The sequence below is a fragment of the Convolutriloba macropyga genome, chromosome 10 (genome assembly GCF_964194025.1).
Source record: "Convolutriloba macropyga chromosome 10, txConMacr16.3, whole genome shotgun sequence".
Classification (NCBI taxonomy): Eukaryota; Metazoa; Xenacoelomorpha; order Acoela; family Convolutidae; genus Convolutriloba; species Convolutriloba macropyga.
The window spans coordinates 40,680,037-40,696,614 of record NC_134477.1 but is presented as its reverse complement, the minus strand read 5'-3'; the positions used below and the strand labels follow the sequence as shown (position 1 = coordinate 40,696,614).

General features: G+C 33.9%; 1 protein-coding gene across 6 annotated transcripts in view; it reads left to right on the top strand.

Annotated features, from left to right (window-relative positions):
• Positions 1-13,208, top strand: part of LOC142348133 (uncharacterized) — an 84,229-nt gene extending 71,021 nt beyond the window's left edge. For all 6 annotated transcript variants that reach the window (XM_075399337.1, XM_075399335.1, XM_075399336.1 and 3 more), the window contains exons 8-13: positions 516-684; positions 1,480-1,766; positions 8,424-8,640; positions 8,888-8,984; positions 9,346-9,477; positions 12,523-13,208. In XM_075399337.1, the coding sequence (XP_075255452.1) occupies positions 516-684; positions 1,480-1,766; positions 8,424-8,640; positions 8,888-8,984; positions 9,346-9,477; positions 12,523-12,798 (1,178 nt within the window). In that variant the 3' untranslated portion in view covers positions 12,799-13,208. The remainder of the gene's footprint in view (positions 1-515; positions 685-1,479; positions 1,767-8,423; positions 8,641-8,887; positions 8,985-9,345; positions 9,478-12,522) is intronic.
• The last annotated feature ends 3,370 nt before the right edge of the window (positions 13,209-16,578 follow it).

Genomic DNA, 16,578 nt, shown 5'->3' with positions numbered 1-16,578 from the left:
AATATGTTTTTCATTCAGCCAACATCGAAGCTTAGATACGCTTTTAAGCGTGCAATTATTCATCCTTGCGTTTTAATTTGAGTGTGCCACAATTTGTCAAGGCTCAGAAACAATTTCATCTAAAAAATCTCACCAACTAATTTTGGCTTTTGATCTTGTTTCTGAAGAAGACTAACCAAGAACTGAGCCTGAAGATACTCCTATTTCATGAACTTCGTCTTAGGTTTCTTGTTCAATTAAGGTTTGAACATCTCCCTATATTTGTCGCATTTTAATTGTGGTTTTTCTTTGTCGGTCTTTACTCGGTTTTTCCAATCAGTTCTTACTCTTTCTTAATTATCGTCAAATTTTGTGGAATTTTTTTATCACTCAACCATTGAACGTTTTTTTTTCGATCAACTATAAGTCCGAATGAATTCTCGAAAACTGTCGCTGCTCAGTTTTGAGGACTGCGAACAAAATCGGGGTCGAAAACATTTCTATTCAGAGTAGATATTGTTCGTTGTTCGCTTCAGACCTGCCACCTCTTCAGAAGGTGCCAAACGCGCACCCCCAACAGCAACCAGTCAACGTCAGAAAAACAAGTAGTGGTAACAATACAAGAATATCTGAAAACAACAACAGCAGAGGAGACATTAGCAGTGGAAACAACAACAGCAAAAACGTAAACAATCAAAACACCAGGTACTCTTTTCTTTAATAAGCATATCCATCTATTTCAAAACGTTAATCGAATTCTAATGCATTTTGAATATTGCTTCGTGCGAAAGGAAATGTCACGCATACTGGCCTTTTCTTATGCCTAAAATTAAGAGCTTGAAAATAGATTAGATCAATAAATTCGGATAGAGTCAAATTTTTTGACGAAGTTCTGAATTAGTTATATCGCCGCAGAGCGATATAACTTAAAAAATTGGTTGATTATTTTTACAAGCGATATAATTTTTACTTAAAAGAGCGATATAATTTTTACTTAAAAAAGTGGCTGATTCTTCCCTCAAGGATTGAGGACTTTGGGTACCTTCAGCATGCAAAAATAGGGTACATCAATTGTAGCTATACTTTTGCCATAAAGTTACGGATTTCCGTTAAAAAATGCGAATGGAACCCGATTCCGCAATTTACTTTCGCAAAGCCTACCCAGGTGGAGGTCCAGACCGAAATGGCCTCTGATCAGACCATCCCAGACAAAACTGACCTCTGATCAGACCGAGCAAGACTGGTTTGACCTCTGATCAGACTAGAGTGCGATCTAAGCTCCGTGTGCGCTTAGAGTGCGCTGGATCTGGGTATGTATGAGCAGAAAAGAAATTAAGTCATACGGTCGGCCAAATTTAGTCGCGAGAATATAGGTAAACCTCTGTTGTCTTGGTTGGGATAATAATGTCTTTTAATGGGATATTAGTGAAGCACCGGTGGGTATTGGTAATCGAAGGCTCGACCTAGGGTGAGCTACTCAGGAAATTTGTATTTCTATAGCAACAAAAGAGTTGCACCTCCTATCAAACGAGGCATGCGCAGTGGACAAAAAGAGTTAGAAAACATACTGGCCAAATCCAAACAACAACAACAACAGCAGCAACAAATACAGAACAACAATCAACAATTGCATTCAGACCAGCAGGAGTATGAATTGTTACTTCCACACCACAGAGTGGGAGATGTTAGTACAAGGAGTGGAGTGGTGGGAACAGTGGTGGTAGCACACACTGAAGATGACTATGACGTCATAGGGGGAGTGGGAAAAGCCAACGAGAATATAATTGGTGGGTGCCCGGGCAGTTGTAAAAGTAAAGCGGCTGAATTAAATAGTTTGGCCCGAAGATTTTTTAATAATTGATTAGTTAAGACATCTCTGAACAGATGATTGAGGCAAGCATCTCCGCCTCATGCGCAGCCGAAAAGTTTTGGGATTTGATTGCGGAACCCTAATAATTTGAGCGGGTTGTGTTCGACTAAATGCCTTGTCGCTGCTTCTCTCTAATCATTGTCCAGATTTTTTGCGTTTTAACATATCAGACAGTATCTAGATGTTTTAAAACAGTTGAGACGAAGTTTGTTTCTGGTTTTGTATTTTTGGCTGAGTTTACATCATTTTGATGGTGTAGCAATACTATTAGAGATCTTTGATGTAAAATGCTATTAGTCCGACCTACCGTAGTGGGAAAGGAACTATATGCTCAACTGGGTTTTATTTGTTCTCTCAATTGTGGCCGCTCGATATTTTGATTGATGAGAGTTGTGAGGGGTATTATTAAATACCCGTCCTACGTAGAATTTGTAATTAAAAAAAATTGAATTTTTTTCAACTGAGTTGTCGAGGTTTATCGAGGTCCAAATTATGTGAACATTTGACTGATTTTCGTTGTTTTTGATCAGATTTTTTGTATTTTACCTCAAAGTTTTTGTCAATTTTGCAAAAATTATGTTAAAACTTTTTTCGATAGTGTAATTAGTTTTACTTTTAAAGATAAAGAAGTGTCGGTGAATTGTTTGATGCAAACTTGTTGTCCAAAATTTTCGCTATTTTTTTTAAAATCTGCGTTTTTCATCAGAAATGGCAGCCAATATGCTTGCTTAGCCCACGTGGTTCAACTTGTACTCAGGAAGTAAATATTTTTTTGGAGACCAACAAAGTTCTAAAGCAATCTTTATAAAGTCCGAAAAACAATAACTAAACTTCAAATTTTTATGAGAGTTTCCTGGTATTAGAGTTTGCCGGGTTTTCGCTAAATTAAAACTATAATTATTCAAAATGCAGCATCTTTCGATGCTTTGTCGAAATCTGTTTTGGCTAAAATTTGGAGCAAATATTTGTTTTTATTAATGGACAAGCAGCAAAAATTTTTAAAGTTTTGGTCTAAATTGTTAATAGCCGCCGTCAGCCTCTCAAACGGCTATTATTTAGGCGTTCTCTTTTTTACAATTCAAAGAATTTAAGTTGTTTTGGGGTGCTGTCTTTTTTACGACTCCAAGAGGAGTTTTGGAGAAGTCCTTTTTTAAATCAAAGAATTTATCGGAAAGAATTTTGAAGCAGCAAAAGAAACAAAGTGTGTGAAATTGAGGTTTGAAAAAAAATTCTGTGAGCAAGCAAATTTTTTTGATCATGTGCCGCATTTTAAATTCTTTCACGCATTGAATTCATTGAATTACGCAGTTTAAGGAATACGGTCATTGTCAAAAGAGCAAATTCAAAAGAAACGTGATAGATCGATAAAGCCCGGTCATTAAGTCAAAGCGCATCAGGTTATCAAAGTTCATTAGAGCGGGCGGTTGCTAGCTGACATTAGTATTAAGCTTAAATTCCTTCCGTTTAGAAGCTGAAGTATGTATATGTTTAGAATCTAACTGAAACTGCGCACTGAATAAGAACAATTTTTGAAACCTCGGAAAACTTTGAAAAATTTTGTCAATTTCAGTCTCTTTTTTTCTGTTTCAATCCCGTTGTGCATCTAGGGCGTCAACGGCGGCTTTTTTGGCTATCTGCCGGGAAGTAAATATTTTTTTGCAGACCGACAAAGTTCTAAAGCAATCTTTATAAAGTCCAAAAAACGATTATTAAACTTCAAATTTTTATGAGAGTTTCCTGGTATTAGAGTTTGCCGGGTTTTCGCTAGATTAACACTATAATTATTCAAAATGCAGCATCTTTCGATGCTTTGTCGAAATCTGTTTTGGCTAAAATTTGGAGCAAATATTTGTTTTTATTAATGGACAAGCAGCAAAAATTTTTGTAGTTTTGATCTAAATTGTTAATAGCCGCCGTCAGCCTCTCAAACGGCTATAATTTAGGCGTTCTCTTTTTTTACAATTCAAAGAATTTAAAATGTTTTGGGGTGCTGTCTTTTTTACGACTCCAAGAGGAGTTTTGGAGAAGTCTTTTATAAAATCAATTTTATCGGAAAGAATTTTGAAGCAGGAAAAGAAACAAAATGTGTGAAATTGAGGTGTGAAATGAAAAAAAAATTCTGTGAGCAAGCAAACTTTTGATCTTGTGCCGCATTTTAAAGCAGTTTTTTTACAATTTTTTTGATTCAGTGGTTTGGTTATGATTTAGTTTTAATTTTAGGATGTTTGTGGTAGTGATTTGAAGGTTTCTAGAAATTTATATCATTTTTATGCTAGTTAGGAGGTTTTTCAAGTATTTTGCTAATTATTGGGCTAATTTTCGCGATTGTTTGACGATTTTGTTGTTTTACTGCCTCAAATGGGTATTGAAAAGAACCTTATTACTGGAGAAATTTTTAGATAACAACTGGTTACTGTTTTGTGGATAGCAAGTATTTTTTTAAGAAAAACGAGAAGAAATGGCTAAAATTCAAACCATTTTCTTAATTTCTTTTTTGCAGTTTTCAGTTTTTTTGTTTGTTAGACAAATTTCTTAGCTCATTACGACTTGCCTATTGTTTTCGGAGTATCTGGATACCCTATTGGCTGAAAGGATTTGTTCTTTGGATAGATGTGCTTTCGGAATGTTTAAAAACTCATTAACTGTTTCCAGTTTTTCAGTTCAAGTTGTTTGTAAGACCTTTTTTCTTCATGATTGGCTTCCAGTATTTTAAAAAAATCTCATAAGTGGTTTTTGTAGGTACTGGTTGATTTATTGAAAAAATTTTGGCAGAGATAATTTTTTCGGGGTCTCAACGTATGGCAAAATTTGATCAGTTTTTTAATCTTATTTTAACAGATTTGATTTTCTTGTTTTTACATTTTCGTTTTATGGTTTTGTTTCGAGATAATCCCTAAGCAGTGAGGCAAGATTTGTCCTATAAGTAGTTGAATTGCGTTAGGTTAATTTCTACTTCGTGTCGTTTTCTGAATTTTTCTGGCTATGTTTTTTTAAGATCTGTTCACGCATGTTCATGATCTTTGGAGTCAAATTGGAGTAGTGATTTTGGTCACGCAGAAACAAGAAATGGAGCGAAAAAATCAATTGTTTTAAGGCGTGATTTTTTCGCTCTAATTTTAAAGTAGATTTAGAAAACAGTGTTTTAGCAAACATTCGCTTTCTCGCATGTGGTTTTTTTGTTCACATGCGCCAATTTTACTTCGATTTTTACAGCTTTTTTGTTTTTTTTTGGATTGGATTTTTTAAAATGGTTCTCCCAATCCATTTGTAGTTCATTCTAGGCATAGTTTTTTGTTTTCACTAAATTTACGCTTCTCGCTGTTGATTTTTTGTTCACATGCATCATTTTGGCATTGATTTTCTGTTCTTTTTTAATGTTTTGATCTTATTTTATTATAAATGGTTTTCCCAACTCATTCATGGTCCGTTCTATGTCTAGTTTTTCGTTTAGTCAATGAAAATTATTTGAAGTGTGCGTCAGGACTTGTCCTGCTATGTTATTTTAATTCGCTTTACCTTTTGATCACGTTTTTCCTTTTACACAACTCACGATTTTCACGTTTGATTTCTGACTTACCTCACTCACTGTTTCAACTGAGAGCATTTTAAATTCTTTCATGCATTGAATTACGCAGTGTAGTGAATACGGTCATTGTCAAAAGAGCAAAATAAAAAAAAAAACGTGATAGATCGATAAAGCACGGTCATTAAGTCAAAGCGCATCAAGTTATCAAAGTTCATTAGAGCGGGCGGTTGCTAGCTGATATTAGTATTAAGCTTAAAACCCTTCCGTTTAGAAGCTGAAGTAAGTATATAAGTTTAGAATCTAACTGAAACTGAGCACTGAATAATAACAATTTTTGAAACCTAGGAAAACTTTGAAAAATTTTGTGAATTTCAGTCTCTTTTTTTTCTGTTTCAATCCCGATGTGCATCTAGGGCGTCAACGGTGGCTTTTTTGGCAATCTGCCGGCTATATTTTTTTTGCAATCATTTTTTTTGCATTTTATGGGGCCGCGGGCTGTCTTTAGTAACGAACTTTAAGCATGGTTAATCGCAGGCCACAATGAATTCAAATCAATGCTCAATCATCGGAAAAACCAATAAACGTTAAATTAAAGCTCATTGAACATATTTCACAATTTCAATAAAAAGTTTTTGTTTTCATAATTTAAGTCAACAGCATATTTTCATAAAACGTTTTTCGAAATAATGAGTTTTTTCTGTATGAGTTGTGATTTTGTAGTCTTAAGACTTAGACCGACTAATGACAGATTCCAGTTGCTTCCAAAATAAGGAATTCCAGAAAATCTATCTTTTTCTGTTTAATTGAAAATTTTTGCTTAATAGATGACATCAAAAATATTGTTTATGAAAAAACCACAGATTTCTGAGCTTTGCCACTTTTTTATCTCCTTTTACTCAAATTGTTGTAGTTTTTGTAGGACACGGGTTGCATCGTTTTGGTAGTGAAAAAAATATAAGTTTAATTTAGATTTTTTGTTTTAAGCAAGCAGTATTCGATTAAAAAAATTTTTTTGATGTCAGAACATTTGCATTTTCTTACGTTCTTTTTTTGTTGTCCCATCGCCTGATCACATTTATAAGAGGTTAAATGTAGCTTAAATGGCATTTTCAGAGGGCGCAATTGAGCATAAATTATGCATAAATTAAGTTTTTAGCGAATTTGTTGTAATTTTAACAGCTTTGAACCAGTTTTTCGCGGAAATTTTATTCAAAACTTTCGGTTTTTGCCAATATTTCTTGTTCATTTTGTGGTCGTATGCTTATTTTGTTGTTTTTGTCTATTAGTTGTCGAGTCTTGTAACGGACAGGTCCCATATCGTTTCTAGTGGTTTAAAAATTAATTCTTTTAGTTTTTTTTTCATCTGATGCTATTCTCACTTTGTTATTAATTGCTTAAATATTGAACATTGAGTTTGGGTGTTTTTGTCCTAAAATCCTAAATGTGGATGAGCTTGGTCAAAAAAATATAAACAAGCGCACATTGCCGAGCCGAAAAAAAAACAATATAAGCAATAACTACGAAGAGTTAGCGAAAAACTGGCTCCTCAAAACAAATTACAGAAACAGAGCGGCAAAACGATGAAATTAATAAGGACAGAGAAGGCAGCGTATACGTTTTACTTGAAAACATTCTTCAAATTTCTTAAAAGTTTGTACAGTGTAGTTTATTACTAATGTCTTACCAAAGTCAAGGACGTTAAAAATTGAGATCTTTTTCACCGCAGAAGGAAATTTGAATCTGAAAATTTCGTTTATTCCGTAAATTATAGAATTAGAGAAAATTTCTTATTAAAATATAAAATGGTTGCTTAGCGTCGGTAATAAGTTCGAATTCAAGGATTTGATTGTGCTAAATGTATGGAGCTCTTGCTAAAAATTATTATTGGCATTGTATCTAAGCAGATTTTTGAAATTTGAAGTTTTTGTTCTGCTATTTTGTTTTCTGCGATAAGAACACCATGTCGGTTTCTACGCTTCCTCTTTTACTTTTTCAAATACTTTGTTCTGAAATTAACATAACGTGGGCCATGATTAAAAAATCAAGTATATTTACTCCATTTTGTTGGGCGTTTTAACGATCTATGTCTTAAGATTACAATTGTCAGAGTACGTGGAAGCGAGCTACACTAGGTCAATTTAGTTTGAATTTGCTTCAAAGTTGAATATATGCGAACTCACTTTCCACAATGTGTGTATTTGGGGCTTGTCAGAAAACTTGGGACTGTCTTTTGTCACTAATTTCCCCGTCATAAGTACTATTTGCGAATTAATTGGATTAAAAGGACAATTAGCAGTTTTTCGAATACAAATCTTATTGCTCATAGGGGCGATTATATTTAACAATAATATTTAATGAGTTTAATTGAATTGTTCCTTAAGTAATCACAAAAGTTGGTCAGTAAAGTTTTAGGCTGGTTATACGTTTAAAGCTGTGAAAATAGGTTCCGTTTATCCGTGAATACTCGTGAAACATTTAATCCATTGTTGAAAATTGTATATGAATGGTTTCGCTACTCGATTCCCTAGAACGCAAAATTTACTGACATTTGAGTTTTTGGATAATGGCCACGTTATTAAGTGGTTAACAGCAAAATAAAACATTGAACAAATATAGTTTCTGTCTCCAACGTAAACATGAATCAGTGGAAACTTGAAATTTAAGAAGAAAAACAATAGGAAGAAAAACTTTTGTTCAAATATGTCTGGCACTTTTCTTTTCAGCCTGTCATAATGCTTAAAAAATGCTTAAAATTTTACAACTCCTTATGGGATCGTCCATGAAGATTGTTCCTCATATAAGATATCTAGAAAAAGTTTCAGCATCTGAATATAGGGTTCTTTTGTCCAACAATAACAAAACGATGAGTTTTGAGATTAACGATTTTCGCTAAAAAAACCGCTCAGGGTCCTCTTGCAACGAAGATCCCAAAAGATTGGGAGAACCCAACAACTCTACCCACTGGAGCTTCATTTGATGTATCTCGCCTAGATCTAAATTTCCTTGATTTCAATCAATCCTGATATTTCACTGTGTACTTCATTTCAGGAGACCTAGGGTCTGCAGTAGTTGCATTAGAGCACCATCCAGCATCCATGACCTCTGAGGGCGACCAGAGGCGGGGATCCGAAGGTCTGCCTAACGCAAATATGGCAGTGGCGATGGGTACTGGAGAAACGAATGGGATTGGAAGACCAGCAAGTCGTGGAAGGGAAGCCGCAGGAAGTGCTGGTGGAAATGTGAGAGGCCTTACTGCTGAAACTTTGTAAGTTATATTTTCTTTTTAATTTATTGTTTAAGTTAACATAACCAGCCCGATGATAATTCATGATAGTTAAGCTGCGCACAAACAAGAACTCACAGAATAATGACAAATCACAAAATAATGAGTTTTCCGGGGTAGTAATAATCACATCAACTAATTTAATTAATTTGTTTGTGATGTTATAATCGCAGTTTCTTCATGTCTGTGGGATTAGGATAATAGTTGTTTATTTTTTCGTGGGTGTTAGGAGTGATGAGATGCCTCTGTTGGCTCTGACAGATCCCCAGTCTACCTCAGACACTGCATTCCTCAGCAGACAGACTACAAATGTCATGGACATACAAGTTAGTTATTATAACTGTTTTCAAATAACCACATCTTGTAAAAATGAGATTATAGCCTAAATAAAGTATTTTCTAAGAAACCATTCATTGTATTTTCTCAAAGAATCGTGCTGAATTTTTGGTTAGAAAGTGCGTTGATAAGTACGTAGAAAAATTAACCCAGCACGGCTCGCAGCTAAACTTTCAGCACATTCAGCCTACTTCTTAAATAATTTTGCTTACATTCAGTGCATTTCTTACTAAAGTATTAGATGACATCTCGACCTGGACTTGATGAGAATATTTTACTTCCAGTTTTTCTCTATTAAAAGGCGACCGAAAGTTTGAACACAATTCTGCACTTAATTCGAGTCAATTTTAGGTTAGAACCCCAGAATATCACGGCGGCCCTGGACGAAACAGACCAGGCAGCGTGGGCGGGGGAGGGGTAGGAGCAGGTGCGGGATCCAGGAAGCAGAGTGGGGGACAGCACGTGGTGCCAATCAAGGCACAGGTAAAAAAAACCATCGCCAAAACTTTTTGAAAACAGGATTAATCATGAGACAGCCGCTTAGCAGTGAACAAATGCATGTGTTATTCCCACAATCACAGTTTTGCAGCTGGAAGAACCTATCAATCAACATCCATTAAATTTTTCAGAATTGAACCATAAAAAATCTAAGCAAAGTTTAAAACGAGAGGAAAACATGTTTAAAAAACATTTTGACTCATTAGACTTTCATTTAAATCAAACTGCTCTTTTTAAACAAACTTAGGACAACGGGTTTTAATATTTCAATTTTTCCCTAAAATTTAAAAGCAACCCGGAACCAATGAAAACCAACTCGAAAAAATGTGCTCAAGATTTGACTCAAGACTAAAAAGTGACTTGGTCAGAGCTCTGATACAGTACTTATCCAACACATGCATTTTCACTGAATCAGTACTGATTACGACATGACATTAAGTGCCGCAACGTACTCTCAATTTTTTTGTCCTGACCCCACTTGCGGGGGGAGGAACTATATACTCAATTGGTTTTTTTTTCAGTCAATTTTGGCCGATCGATATATTCATCGTAGAGAAATGTGAGTGGTATCATTAAAAAGCTCGTTCAGCAAAGATATTCAAAGTAAAAATTTTTGGTTTCAAGGAATTATCGAGGTTTAAACTTTTGCGTGAACACGTGATCTTTGGAATGATTTCGTTAGCTTTATTGTTGTTTTTTTTTATCACATTAGGAATTTTTTCTATCAAATTGTCAGATCAATTTAACATTTTACGCTACAAAAAGAAACAATTTGTGTTCCTAATAGAAAAAAGTGGAAAAAGTCTAATTTTGGTCTCACAGGGAATTTAATTATGAAAAAAACTGAGTTCTATTTGAGAACTGTTTTTTTAGAAACCTTTTCATATTAAAAATTTTTTCAGGTAACTTAGAAACTAGTTCATTTTCATATCAAAGTTCCATTAATGACAAACGTAAGTTACAATCAAATGAGGAGCGATGGACAAAAAATTCGTCTTCAAGGACTCGGTCATGTTTTTTATTGCTTTGACTCTGAGTTCTCTTGACTTTTAATGAATTTTTGTTTTTCATTTTGAAATTTTTCCATTTTTTTGAAATGCTTTGTCAAAGACTTGTTGACTAATAGTACAATAGGCGTCCTAAGGATCGTTGAGTGAACCTAACAAGTGTTTTGATTGGGCAGTTAATGGCTGTTCAGACTGAAAGTATAATTTTTCGAAAAAAAAGTTTCTTGATTCTAAACTTTCTAAAAATGCTGTGATTTTTTAGATCAGTACCACCAATGACAGCACCCCTATTCTTTCTACTGAAACCAAAAACACTCTGGTTAGCCGTTTTATCATTTAACTATTGATTTTATGACTTCGATTCCACAAGTTTTTATATTTTTTCTTTCTGTTTTTTATCACAATTATGGTTCATTTTGAAATCTAATCACATTACTCTTTTTTTTTTACAGTTTTCATTGGCGTTGTGAAGACGTTCAATTGACCATAGATAAAATTTTCAGTGAAGAGCTTATTCCTCTAAGGGCTTCTTCAATCTAGCACTTTTTTATTGAACTTTTGTTTTTTGTCTATATTTGTTGTTTTCATAGTCATAAGACTTTTTGTGATGTTTTATTGCTCACTTCTGAACGAAATTATTGATTTCCCATCGAGGCTTTCTATCGTTTTTTTCTGTTTTCCGTTGAAATCTGATGAATTTATTGTATTTGATACTACGGTGATATTCTTAATTATTTTTTTTTATATTTATTGATTTTTTTGAATTCACATCGTTACAATATTAAAAATCCCATTGTTGTTACAGAAAATTAGTTGAAATAAATCGTTTTTACTTAAAAAATTTTTTGTTTTTAATGGCGTTGACATATTGTTCCCTAATTATTTGCTGTTTTTGCCAGTTTTATTTGTTCTTTATTTTGTTCTAAATTTTTTTCTCTATGCTGAGATGGCTCATCAATTTGTACTGTTTACAGCTAATAGTCTTAAACATTATGATAATTAAACTTTTCAGTTTTTTGTCGTTCTTTTTATCAACTTCAACAATATTGTCATCATTTAGAGGTTCTTTCCACTCTCTTGAAGTTCAATCATCAAAGTGGCTATTGATATTAGGTCATGGCTTATACTCTGTTTGTCGGACATTATGCGTTTTCAAGGAAATTTTGGTCAATATTTCCCTTTTTTTCATGTTCTAGCACATTTGCTTTGACAGCAGATCCCATTGTTTTTCAAATGAGGCTCAAGTGAATATATTCAATGTTTTAAGTTGATTTTAACCGAAATATTGGAAAAACTATTGGAATAAATTCATAAAAATCAGATATTAGCTAATGACTTAATAGCTAATGATTTTAGTATACTTTGTGTTTTTGTAAATTGTTTGTATTTTTTTGCATCTTTAGTCCGTTTTTATTACTTAGTCTAAATATTTACATGTCCTGTTGGTTTCTTAAATACTTTTTCGTAACTTCATCAAGAAATTTTGAAACAAAAGCTAATAGTTTTTTTTGACTTTTTTAAAATGTTTGGTTTACAAATTTTTGACTGATTTCTGAACTTCACCTCATAATTTTTTCTCTTTGTTGTCCTGTTACCTAGTGTCATCAGGGACGCGTTCTATCTGTTTTGTTTAAAAAGTAAATTTGAGCAGTTAAGGGTTTATCTGTTTTTTTTTACTTTGTTACTAGGTGCTTTTAAATTTAGATATTGAGTTTTTGCTGTAAAATCGTTTTTTGTGTTTGCTTATTCTGTTGTTGTTTTTTTTTCTCGTAATCTTATTAATGGCAGATCGTTAATGGCAGATTATGAGCGCTCTTATGCGGCATGGTATCATGTAATTCATTTATTAGTTTGGGTGGCGAACGGTTGTTTTAAAACTCAAACATCTACTTTTGAACATCTCTTCATTTGGTTGACAGCTAAGTCAGAAATGTAGATGATCTCGGGTCGGAACATTATGTGCAAACGCACATTACCGAGCGTCGTTGTTAATGTTTATCTCTATATTTGTTTAATTTGTCAGGTTATGGACTTTGGAGTTCTGAGTGGTCATTCAGGACACAGAAACAGCTCTGGTGAGAACCCAAACCTACATCAACAACATCATCTACTCTCCAATTCTGCCGATGTCCGGCACCCGTTCCAGCATCAGCTCTCAGCTTCAGGAGGGTCTGCGGTTGGAGGCGGGCCAGTGGGCGGGGGAGGGAGCAGATTTAATAGTGGTGGGACTGCCAGTTCCAGAGCCACAGTTTTGGACGTCGGATTTGATAAAGATGAAATCAAGCTCAATTTGGAGTAGAAGAAATAGTTATAAACAAAATATGACAAATGGAATTGAGCCCATAAAAATTGCAATCAAAAAAAGAGGAATGACGTGTCTAGGTTATCAAATATCTGAGTGAATGACTGAAACAGATGATGATTTTCATCTTGAGCCATTTGAGCATATCATTTGGCTAATAATGATAAATGATAGGGATTATATACCTCAAACAAGAAGCAGAGAGAAGGGTTGAACAACTGTGCCCAGCAAGTCGGAAATCCATTATTATGCCACAGCCTAGAGCGCATTGCTTCGTTTTGGAAAAAAATTGCTTTAACTGAGCAGTTTATAATTACAATTAAATTGTTTCTTATGATAAGTTCATTTTGTTTTTATTATAGTTTTGTATTGAATAGAGAGTAATTGAAGTAAAAGTTTCCCGAAAATTTTTATTATCATTGTATCAGAGATAAGTGAAATATATGACATTAGAAATATGCCTCATTAAATCATCTTACGTTTTAAGCAAAAAAAGCCCATTTCCGCCATTTTTGTTACATTTACCGTCATTAAAATCATAACATTACTCTGCAGAGGAAAAATAAGCAGTCAATTTCAAAGCAAAGTTTGCGGAGGATATATCTAAATGGCTTTCGCAGTCATTGAAGTCACAAACTGGGATCTGAACTAACAAGGTATTGAGTGTTTTATTAACAAAATTATACATTTAATCACACGCAAATATATTCCGTCGTTCTACGGAATAAAATTTCTAGGAAATTTCTACGAAATTGGTAGGGATAAATCCATTTCGTAGAAGGAAGTATTATGATTAAAACTTTTTCATAGACAGAAGTTCTAGGATTACAATCTTTTCACAAAAGGAAGTGCTATGATACGAACGAATCCATAAACCAATATTATTGGATTTTAGATCTGTTTTGTGGATCCTCTTGAAAGTCTTAGACCAAAAAAGGACTGTTCCGCGGCTAAGGTGAGTCTACATTAGCAATCTAAGTAAAATTTGAGGACCTAAAATAAGTTTTAAGACACCAAAATAGTTCCGGATAAGCCAGAATTCTAACACCAGGAGAAGAAACACATATAGCACCAAGATCACAGAAAAAAAAAGAAACAAATAACACACGGGTAAAAAGGGCATGGAAAAGGACACCACTTTGAAAAATCCCTATACAATTGTGCGAAGCAAAAGAAGATGCCACTTTTTGACCGCTTAGGCACGTTACGGCCCTCTTGCAAAAACTGTCGACCGCAGTTTGAGGTAAGGTAGGTATACAAATATTGGTACTAAAAAGGTCAGATAGCTCATATTAAAGCCCATGTTCTGTTCTCAAATCTAATTTATTTTATCACTTATATTATTAGAGACATGCAGGTATCGATTATGATCCAAAACCACAAATTTTGTCTATTCATTTTGCAAATCGTAAACGGTCAATTCTATTAGCCTGCCAATCCTTTTAAAAAGCGTTCTATAGCATAACAGCACTTCTACAGAGGCTAACATACAGCTTAAATTAAGAAATTGGGTTTCAATTATTTTTGTCACAACACTTTTTCTCTTGGGCCTAAAAAGAAAGTTTCAAATATACTCTACCGGTGATAACTTATTTAAAACACTGATTTCCAGACAAATGATTCAATAAACGATTTTATTTCAAATTGCATACATGACCTGTGATTACTTTAGTCAGCGCCATTAAACGTAATAATGAATTACGACGATTACGAATTTTCCATAAAATAATGCAAAAATGGTCAGCCGAGGCTCAGATTTCAGTTGACTGTAGAATAAACAATTTTCAAAACATCTGGCAATTGTGATTTCCAAATCTTAGGTTGCCAAAAATATTTTTTTGTATGAAGTTCTATGGCTACAACTTTTCCATAAATACGGCACCACTGAAAAGTATTTTTTCAATTTTTTTCTCACTAATTTATTGAAGAACGTTGTATGCGCTTTGTTTTAGCTCTATTCATGATTTCGGTAAAAATTTGTTAAATTACAACTTTCATTTTATGAAAATTCTAGGATTAACTATTCATACACGAAATAATAGGAAGTGGTAATTTTTCATTTTTTTTCAGTTATGAGCTCAACCCTGGTAGACAAGTATGAATCCATTTCAAAATCCGTACTAAATCATAGGCTGATTCTTATCAATTTTTAAGTACCAGAATTGGTACAAGTCTTATTTCAGAAAAAACGGATTACTACAGTGCCTAAACACTGCTTCCTTAGGACCGAACACCTTTGCTGTACCTCGTTTCTGCCACCGTGCTTGTTTTACTTTCCGATATCTACAGATATGCTTGCATATCCGACGGCTATCTTGCAAGAATCTTGCAAGATCTTGCAAGATGGTGCGTAATCTTACAAGACTGTTGCAAGATTCTCGCAAGATCTTGCAAGATAGACGTCGGTAATAGACTAGGTCATTCCGCTAGATATATCTGTTAAGTGGTGACTGTCACCAAACAAAGTGCTATTTGATCCAAAAAATCAGGCGAAGTTCAAAGAATCAAAAATAGGTGCTGAAACTAACAAAATTTTGATCTGAAATGAGTCTTATCAGAGATGTGAAGAACCATCGGGTGAAAAATTTGAACAACAATTTTTTTCTTTGTGTACGTTTATCGTTCCGACCCATCGTGACAGGGATTAACTACATGCTCAGCTTGTTTTCGTTGTTCAGTCAATTTTTGCCAATCAATACATTCATCGTACAGAGTTGCGAGTGTTATCATTGAAAAATTTGTAACAAGCGTAAAAATTGAATCTATTTTTTTAGTTTCGCTTTTTCCGAGGCGATACGGAGGTTTAATGTTCTGTGAATGTTAGCCGAACTTCCGTTGTTTTGTTCACTTTTTTTAAGTTGGGTTTAAATTTGTTCCATTTCTTCCAATAATGTGATCAAATGGTTAACGATAGTCTCATTTGTTCTACGTTTAAAGATAACGAAGAGTTGATGAATTGTCTGAAGCAGCTGTTTTCGCTAAAACTTTGCCTAAATTTCTGAAAATGTAGCATTTTTTTCCCTTTTTTTCAGCGGCTTATTTGGCTCACTTTGTCCAGTTTGACTGGAATGGAGACAAACAAAACTAACAACAGGGTCTTCCTTTACTCATATAAAGGCCATTTCTACCTTTGATTTGTAAATGTGTTCTGGAACCAACATTTTAGCGGGTTTTCGCTAATTTACAACAATTTTTTTATTAATTGAAATTATTTTTTTATATAGTAGGATTTTTTTGTCCAAAAAATTATTACAACATTTTTGGAACAATGTCTTTTTAACAGATTTCGATTTCATATCTCGATAAGTATGCAAAATTCGTCATTTGTTTTTCATACATCGCGTTTTTGACCAAATTTCGCTTTTTCGGCTATTAATGGGAAATACTTTTGCTTTGGTGAACAAACAGCAATAACACTTCCAACCAGTTTTGGCCTATTTGAGGAGTTTAACAATTCAGATTACAATGGGGCACTGTGATTTTTTTAATTTTTTTTTGTTTTCCTTTAATGATGGTTAAAAACTAGAGCTCAAATATTGATCGGTCGAATGTACGTGCCAAGGAATTCCAAAGAACATACCTGATAATTTCAACAAAAATCTTGTATCTTTTGGCTTTATTACTTTGCGTAAATTTGTTTGCAATTTTTTGAGTTCTGCCTGTAGTCTTTGATATTTCGTAGCTTTTTGAATTAGTATGACTCAAAACGTACCCAATTGACTTCCTAAGCAGTAACATGTTATGCCATTTACTAGTTTTTAGTTGGTTGAAGGTTTA